General features: G+C 41.2%; 1 protein-coding gene across 1 annotated transcript; it reads right to left on the bottom strand.

Moving 5' to 3' along the window:
• Positions 1-1,493: 1,493 nt before the first annotated feature.
• LOC137260164 (perlucin-like) lies at positions 1,494-6,922 on the bottom strand. The gene is made up of 4 exons (XM_067797859.1): positions 6,747-6,922; positions 6,175-6,257; positions 5,145-5,238; positions 1,494-2,395 (listed from the first exon to the last, which is right to left on the bottom strand). The coding sequence occupies exons 1-4, from the start codon at positions 6,799-6,801 to the stop codon at positions 2,166-2,168; spliced, it is 462 nt and encodes a 153-aa protein (XP_067653960.1). The 5' UTR covers positions 6,802-6,922; the 3' UTR covers positions 1,494-2,165.
• Positions 6,923-9,729: the final 2,807 nt, after the last annotated feature.

Below are 9,729 nucleotides of genomic sequence, written 5' to 3'. Positions count from 1 at the left end.
TTTGCGATTTTAGTCAACTTCCTTCAGGACATTTATGATCACTCGGGAAAACGGATCTTTCTCGCAACATAATTGGAGTTCCTTACAGTTGTAAAGTCCACGCGGTCAAACAAAAAAGGTTTGATGGTGAACACCTCATTGCAGGAGATACACATGGGAGGTCCACCATCCTCCGTTTTCAGCAGATAGTCATGAGTAAAACGGTTGTGGTCAAACCGACACCGTCGTAAAACTACTTCATCACTTCTTGACTGACAGCCCAAGTAGGTATAACTTCAGTTCATTAAGTTTAAATCTTTCTACATGTATGTCCCACCCTTTTAGCATGAGGTCACGAGGATAACCTTTGATGGTGGGTTCTGAAGTCACTGTTCGGGATCAGTAGTGGAATTAAGGGCTTGTCAAGAGCTACCACTTTCATTGGATCCAGAACAATATCTTCTCAGTTGCCTGATAACAGCTCCATATTTTACAGCTGTAGCAAACGCCATATTAATAACCCAAAAATATATTAAGAAACAAACAGATGTAAACGATATATCTTCTATTCAGACTCTCTTTCTTGCCTCCAGGCTATCGAAATCTTTCATGCAAACATCCACTTTTAATAGAAATTCTTGAATTGTATGATCTTGCTACATGATCGTGACATCGTCCTATGTTGGTTGCCCAGCCATGATGATATTTCTGGGAACGCAATGACAATTTGCTGCTAAGGCCAGACTCAACAAGTCATTCGATCTTATATCCGTGATCTGATGCAGAAGAAGTGGGACACCCAGGTGCGTAAAAATGAATTGTATAAAATAAAACCGCATATTGATCATACCTACCTGTTTTATCTATCTAATTGACGATGTCATATTGGGCACACAAGATATACGTATGCATGCCTATTGAAAGGTGAGGATCCTTCGTTTTGCATACCTTGTTAAAAAATCACGGTCAGGCATGTCCTGCTTGACTGTGTTGAATATTCCATTACAGGGGATAAATATTTTAAATCACGAACCACGAAGGTTCTTTTCAATAAGATCCGTGAAGGTCCCAGGGTAGAATAGGCCTTCAGCAACCCATGCTTGCCTGAAAAGGTGACTGTGCTTGTCGTAAGAGGCGGCTAACGGGATCGGGTGGTCAGACTCGTTGACTTGGTTGACACATGTCATCGGTTCCCAATTGCACAGATCGATGCTCATGTTGTTGATCACTGGGTTGTCTGGTCCAGACTCGATTATTTGCAGACCGCTACCATATAGCTGTAATATTGCTGAGTGCGGTGTAAAACTAAACTCACTCACTCACTCTTTTCAATAATAACAGTAGTCATTTAATTATTGCACTTACATTAGATTTGTTGACTGATTAGTAAATAGCTAAATATGTTATGATTGGAAGTTTGAATAGGTTACTAAGATTGTTACTAGGGGTGTTAAAGTACTGTAAAATTATTGTCCTCTTGAGAGGGCACGTAAGTCCCATAAGTACAAAGTAAATTAAAACGTTCCACAGTTTTTAATCGTAGCATATGTGTATTTGTAATGTATGGCTGGGTGTGTCTCAACTGCTGATATCTGAAAGGATATTGTTAGACCAGCTTGGGTCTGTGCAGGATGCAAATGTAATGTAAGTCAGCATGGTGAACTACCTTCAGTTGTTGGCGTTCTATGGCCGGTTTAACTTTTTATACTGTCTTGTGCGAATTCCCAATCCAAGGTTAGAGACAGATACCAGTTTTCCTTCTTACGAACTGTGATTTTTTAGTGGTTTTCTGTCCTTAGTTCACAGGTGTTTGTACTTTACATGCATTTATGGTGAACTTACAGCTTGACTTGATATGACTGAAACACTGCCGATTTGACTTTAGACTTTAACTCCCTCATTCACTGACCGGGTACATTTTAACATGGATGTTGATGGGTTTTTCAGTGCATATCAGATTCATAACTGCATCTACGGCTAATATTTCTGCCCATAATTATAATACCACTTTCTTTGTATTAATGTGTGTCAGTACACCATGTCCCTTTCATGTGTGGTCAATTCATAGTTCTCTCGGGTTAGTTGAAGTTGCTTGAGACAGTATGTGGTATTGTTATATATTGCCACAAGAAATAACACTGGACAACAGGCGATGTGTTCAGGTGTGATTTGTGGGCAGGAAACATTTATAGCTCCTTTTCACAAATAAAATGTAATGGAGCATGACATTTGAAATCATTCCAGAGATATTGAGGATAGTGATGGAAATGCTTTCTAATTTCCAGGCAGTGCTCGCGGTGTTTCCAGTTATCACGTTGTCCTGGAATCCAGTCTCTGAATCCGAAGGGACGTTGTCCTTCCCATTTCCATTTTCCTTCTAGGTTGAGATCAATTCCACCGAGCCAGTAATTCTCAGCTGCAAACAGAAACAGGAAATAGGTATATAAACTAAGGGACAAAAGAAACTTATCAGGTGATGTTGTGCCTCATAACGAAGACATATGAGAGAATTATTGTTTATTATACAAAATTTAACCATTTTCCGAACATGAAACATCACAAAATCAAATGCTACCCCATCACAGATCATTCACAAGATGTGTTTCGAGTCACATTATGGAACATCCCAAACCTTCAGTAGCGTTGTGACGACCCCCTGAATCGATACATGCCAAAAAACGTCTCCCCATAGATGACGAAAATCGCCGGATGACGTCTGCAGGAATTCTGTGCCACAGATCCTTGAGAACTTGTCAGAGCTGCTGTCAGTTTGCTGGTGGAAGTTGCCGTTGTCTCAACTGTCAATCAAGATGCTCCCAGAGATGCTCTATCGCATTCATATCCGGTGATTGTGTTAGCCAGGGCAATACGTTGATGTTCACGTTGATGAAGTAGTCTTGTACGAGTCCGGCAGTATCCGGACGTGCATTGTCTTGTTGCAAACCTCTCATCTGTTGACGCACTAATGGTAACAAAACTGGTCTGAAGGCTTTGGCTTTTCTTTTGAGCAACTCTATCAAATTTCCATGAAGGATGACAAGTCTGCTGACCACAAATCCCACCCCATACCATGACACCGTCACTACCAAATGGGTGCACCTTCTGAACGCTGTTTGGAGCCCGTCGTTCACCCCGGCATCTGTAAACACGCACTTGCGTATTATTTCGGAACATGGCGAATCGACTCTCGTCTGTAAACAGAACTCTCTCCCAAAACCGTCGCTGTCAGCGATGTACACTTCGAGCTTACTGTAACCTGCGTTTACAGTGTTGATGGGTCAAGGTCATTCAACAAAAGGGACGCTGAGCTCTGATGCCAGCCATACGGGGTCGTCGTAGTACATTTCGTATGCTGATGGGGTGTCGCTGTGACGAATCTGTTTCGCAGGTCTATTGCCCGATTTAGCGATCTTCAACTGGCGGGGTAACCCTTGGTCTACTCGTTCTTGGACGGTCTTACGTCTGGCCTGTCTGTTGGTAATGGCTCAATGAGTGCATGCAATTGAAGACTCTTGCAACGTGACGTTGTGAGGCCACCATTTCTGCCATTAATGGCTCTGTCACGTTCGGCTTGTGAACGTCATTTCTGTGATGTTCTTTTTGATACTGCATGGTTGCACTGTTACAAATCTGTATATCTGCAACAATTGTGCCCGGGTAAGTCAGCAAAGTCCGTTTATGCTGTGTTTGGAATTGTTCCTGCAAGCACGAACGTCATCTAATGACGAACATATGCGTTTTGGCGAATATTTTCATTTCACTTTATGGCAGTCTCTGTAATTGCGAAAACTTTAATTTACAAGTGATACGTTTCTTTTGCCCGGTAGTTTAGATATCAATACATAAACCTGTGTCAGGTTACGTTAGGGCAGCGGTATCAATCACATGTAAAGTCACCACTAGAAACTGTCAAATATGTATGAAGATGTATCAGAATTACAAGTGCCCATGCTGTTGATCACCTGATTGTCTGGCCAGACTTGATTATTTACATAGCGCCGCCATGTAGCTGGAATATTGCTGAGTACGGTGGTTATGATTCTTTAAATCAAAACATATTGAAACTGAGTTCATTTCTCTCATAACCACAAACCCGCTTCGGTCCGTCATTGCAGTTCTTGTTTACGTATGGCCGTGGATGAACTTCCCATACGATAAAGTGTTCGCTACTAAGCTACTACGACTACTACTAGAACTACTACTACTACTACTACTACTACTACTACTACTACTACTACTACTATTACTATTAATTCTACTACTACGGCTGTACAGTATTCACATTATGATGCGGGGAATCTTAGAGATCTATTTCCCCACGTGAGTGGACATCTCATTATTAACATCCTGAGGCAAGACGTGTAAATAACGAATTGCTTTTGTGCCATGGGAGATATATGGGATTGAATCAATGTTGATGCAAGAATAATGGGTGTTTAGAAAATGCATTGCCACATGGACTTCATTCAAAGCAAAGCTGATCGGTCAGTTATCCCCCTTGTTAGGTGACTGGAGTATGACTTGAAACTTACAGCTGTACAATTTTCAGTCAGTAGTGTGTGATTTGACCCTGAAAACCTTCCTGAAAAACGTCAAGGCATATGTAGGAGGCTCCCACATTGTGCACGTGCTTCCCATGTATTGTGTTTGTGTGTGGTGATAACGTGAAATGATGCTGCATACACAAGATGAATGTCATTGCAACGTTCCTCGATGGGTTTTCTTTTCTTTCAAAGTTCAGGTTCCCCTAGTGTTTTTGAAGAGTATATGTGAATTTAGTACTTTGAATATATATTTCAGTATAATCTCCAACAGTTCAAGGAATGGTGTAAATCCAGCTAGTAACCATGGAAACAAAGGTACTGTAAGTCCCCATGGACCCTAGTATGGTGATCTACCTTCAGTTGTTGGCGGTCTATAGTCCGTGTTTTATATCGTATTGCCCTCTTTATTTACAATCTTCTAGCTTTCAATGCTAGTTTTATGTTCATATCTATGGTAACCTTGTGTTGTTACTCTCCTTCAATGACAGGATTTTACGTTTTCAATTTATTGATTTAAATATTGATGGAAATGAAATTGTTCTCGTCAAGATATGGCTGCAATATTGCCGATTTTTACGATAAATTCTAACTCACTCACACACTCACTCATTAAAGTCTCACCTTTACCGTGACGGAGAACATGTCCTCTGATAAACGAATCCTCATCTCTGCTTTCAATTGTCGCCAGGTGGCTTCCCAAGTGTTGACAATAGCCCTGAAAAATACACTCCATTACTTGCACAGAAAGCAGAGGAGGTTCCTTTCATCAGTACATCTCTTTATTACAAAAACCCTCCTGGGTACTTTGTCAGTTAAGTCTACCAACATTTTCATTGTAGTATTCTTGTTGTTGTCAATAAACAGGATATATCATGTGCCGGGTGAGATGGCATGTATCGCGTGCTACTTTTTGACAGTTTACACTTTCTTTCCTTCTTGTTTAACGCGGCACTAAAAAGAGTATTTGAGCTATGTGGCGGCCCTATGAATAGTCGAGTTTGGACAAGACAATCCTGTGATCTACAGCTTGAGAATTGATCAGCCCAGTTGGGACAGGACGCCAAGTGTCTGACAAGTTAAGGTTTCAGACCACCCATTTTCAGTCTATGTATAGACTACACAGAACACAGTTCCACGGTGTTTCTACAACATCAATTAGCAAAGCCTATGGCCCCAAGAAAAGATTCTATTTGTTAAAAACTGGTATTGAAATTCCGCTGATATACCAAGACGTGAAACTGCTAGTTATTGCATGGATGATCGTATAGTCTTATAGTATCTCTAGTTATTGTAATATAATGGATCATTCGGTCGTTCCCAAGCAGCAATGAAAGAAATATTGAAACATTCCGGCTGCAAAAAGACAGATAATTGACTGAAGGCCACAAGGACCTGCTGATACTTGGAACCAGATAGATACAATGACAACCACCGTTGGACTTCCGGGTCGCCGATTATTTCGAACGCTGGTTTCTATAGATCCAATTCTAAACTGTATCTTCAAAAGTGGCCAGAACATATCAACCTGCATTGTATCAAACCAATTACTTGTGGCGACTTGATCATTTGAAGACCAAAGGGATAATTGTTTAAGGTTTAATTCCTTCAAGCTTGAATGTGTGAAGAATATACAGGTGCCAAGAAAACTTACTTGCGCCTCCACAAACGAGCCTTTCACCACTGAGAACCAATAGCAGGACCACCGGTGATGAACAAATCCTAACGGACATCCTGCTAAAACAAAACTTTACAATTTAGTAAATGGTTTTACTTCATGATTCTGGAACTGAAAGTTTCAAGAAACTCAAGAGAAAACATGCATGCGTGTGTGAGTGTGTGTGTGTGTGTGTGTGTGTATTCAGTAAGGGGGGCACTGACCCTTTATACACATACTTAGTATTTCTTAGCTTTGAATAAACGTAGGAAATGTTTGCATCCAGCTGGTCTTGTGTCCACGTCTCTGAACAGCTATACCTCTGCGTCCATTCCGTCACGTTTATGGCGCTTCGTGTCATTTTGTGAATACATCTGTCATGTATGACAATACCATATCAAAACTGGCTATAGGTCACCAACAACCGATGGTAGATCACCATGCCTAGGACAGTTGTAATGTATAACGGGACATGTTGCAACCACTTTAAGCGGGTCTTCAACTTGAATAAAATATCGTAAACATGGATGACTCACAGTGGAATGGTATGTAATAAAGAAAATAGTTACCTCCATAAACGGTGACCACAAAGCACAGTAGGACTGAAAGGGACCCAAGTTGCATGGTTGTTGATACAACAGCATAGAACGCCGCGTCTGCTAAGGTTCGAACACCCGACTGTTATATGTGTTGCTGCAGAAAAATGCTAGATCCGACGTAGATACAGCTGTTTCCAAATTGTCATGAAGTTTACAAGAACGAGGTGTCAGCAATCCAATCGTAATCAATCATTTTGCGGGACAAACCAGTTAACATCTGGCGTTCTCAGGTATGTGGGTATGAGTAAAAAATTCTAACTGGACCGTGATAATGTGGGTGTTTAGAAAAATTGGTATGCACGTCGAAAGTGAGATTGTTTAATCAAGCAATCTGTCAACTCTCAGCTGAGATTTCGTATTCACCTAGCATGTTATTATCTGTATATATGATACAACTTTGGTTGGTATGTTATTTTAGCATGATGCAACTAACGGGATCGGGTGGTCAGGCTTGTTGTCATCGTATTCCTGCTCAATGCACCGACACTAATGCTGTCCGTCACTGCTATTTACAGCTTGTCGCCCTATACCTGGGATATTGCTCAGTACGGCGTTAAACAACAACCAACCACTCACTCGGTCTTGGCCGTTTGTATTGGAGGGATTGCTTACCGTATACCATTGCCAACTAACCCCTGAAAATTGAATATATTAAAAACGGGACATATTATGTACATTAGGTGGATAATTAATTTGAAAATATCTGTAGTTTTGTGCTGAATTCGCACTCACATCTACAGTCTACCTTAGACGATATGCTTGTTCTTTTAGCAGAGAGATATGTAAAGTACATTTAAACCACCAAGTAACTATACAACAATATTTGAAAATTCATAACAAGGGCCTTCGTGAAAACGTCGTATACTAGGCTACAACACACAGTACAGGTTCAACTCAACGCATCGGGTTTTGTGCCATGAGTGGCGCTTAAAATGTTGAATTAAATATACTGTACAAGAGTAACTTCTGAAATAAGGTTGGAGATCTGAGAGCACAAGGAAACAGGTGTCCGGCTTGGATAGTGGCGATACTGTGTTTTGACACTAAAATATTTTCGAACTGAAACAAGAGGAATACATTACGCACATGGTAAAAGACTGGCCGTCTTCTCTTCCTTGCGCAACGCTTTTTGCGCTACAGTTTGCAAACTGCACCCAATGTCGGAAGGTAACACTCTCAAAATGCCCCTCAATGACTGTCAGCCATACTGCCTTTGCAACCGTGACCACCGGGCTGTATGGAATAAAAACCCCACCAATGATACATCTTTCGAGATTTATGCTTTCAGCTTCCTACGCTCATGTGGTATGACAACTAAAACACCTCCACCACTCAAGAGCAAGAGCGTCACAAGAGTAGTAAATTAATGAAGGCCTTCAACCATCACGTCTATAACTCGGCTTTCATATTCCCTGAGTACATCATCTGTCAAGAGTAGGTGTGTTTCATTAATCGCTCCAGATTTGACATATGTTACTGGATGGTTGTAAACGGACAACGATTGGACCGGATGTAATTTTGTGTGAAATCGAAGACACACCTTTGATCGTGTGATGCTGTCGCACCTATCTCACCGAATCTGATACTTTGTAATTGGATATAACATTACACAAACCTGCCGATCAATAACCACTCACGCGATGTTATCCACATACGAGATAACGAAATTAGTGATTATAGTACATTTAATATATCCACGCAACTAGTACATGCTAAAGACCCATGAAGATCCGGGCCGGGGTAGAATAGGCCTTCAGCAACCCATGCTTGCCATAAAATGCGACCATGCTTGTCGTAAGAGGCCACTGACGGGGTCGGGTGGTCAGGCTCGCTGACTTGTTTTACACATGTCATCAGTTCCCAATTGCACAGATCGAGGCTCATGATGTTGATCACTAGATTGGTTGATCCAACCTCGATTATTTACAGACGGCCGCCATATAGCTGGAATATTGCTGAGAGCGCCGTAAAACTAAACTCACTCACAAGTACACGCTGAAGGCGCTGGTATTTTCCCTTGATGATTGGATGTCAATGTTAACGTTACATAGCACTGTGAATCTTAACTCCCCAGGGAACATACAACTCTTGCAACCACTAGACCCACCGAGGTAGTGTGGCTTCCCCATCCTTATAAGGTACCCATTCACAGCTGGGTACTGGGACACATAGTCACAGTTTACTGCACGTTGCTGTACCCGCAACAAGGACTTTGCACATATTCATGTGGCCACCATCTGGTCTTATACCAACGGATTCGTGGGCTCCCTGAGGTGCACTGTACATTAGAAGTCATGAGAACACTGAAAGAGTCTGCACACAAAGTAGACTCCAAGGCTTTTCACCCAGTCACAAGTGGGCTCCATCCCGACACCTCAATCTTGCTGTATCACTATCCTGTCGCCTAAGCCAGCTAGCTCACCTGTTGAAAATGATGTTTATATATCTAGCAGAAAACGCGATAAAACCGTTAGAACTGAACTTTAATGTTTAAATGCAAAGTGCTGAGTGTACTCTAAAAAGGAAACATGTTTAGCACTTAAAATCACAGATAAGAAGCGAGTATTGGTTACGAAGTTATACAATCTGCTCACTGATTGAGGAAAACCTTAATCGCGTTTTAACAGATGTTCGGAAATGTTGTTGCAACATATTTCATTTGTTTCCGTTTCTATAACATGGTCGAACTTGCTCCTTTAACGTGTCACCAGCAAACAGAACAAAGACAAGTCTCTGAAACATTCAAATTCTGTATTATTATGCAAAGAGAGCAAGGTATTCAAAGTCACAAGTCATTTTCACAATGCTGATTTCAAATACAATACATATGAGACAAAATCTAAGGCAATGGATCACAAAATATAATGTAGCAAACTCACCAAAGTCTTAGTGCGAGAGAGAATCAACTATGCAGAATGTAAACACAGCGGGTAATGTAGATTCAAGAGTTGAC

The sequence above is a fragment of the Haliotis asinina genome, chromosome 13 (assembly GCF_037392515.1).
Source record: "Haliotis asinina isolate JCU_RB_2024 chromosome 13, JCU_Hal_asi_v2, whole genome shotgun sequence".
NCBI lineage: Eukaryota > Metazoa > Mollusca > Gastropoda > Lepetellida > Haliotidae > Haliotis > Haliotis asinina.
This window is presented reverse-complemented; position numbering and strand designations above follow the sequence as displayed.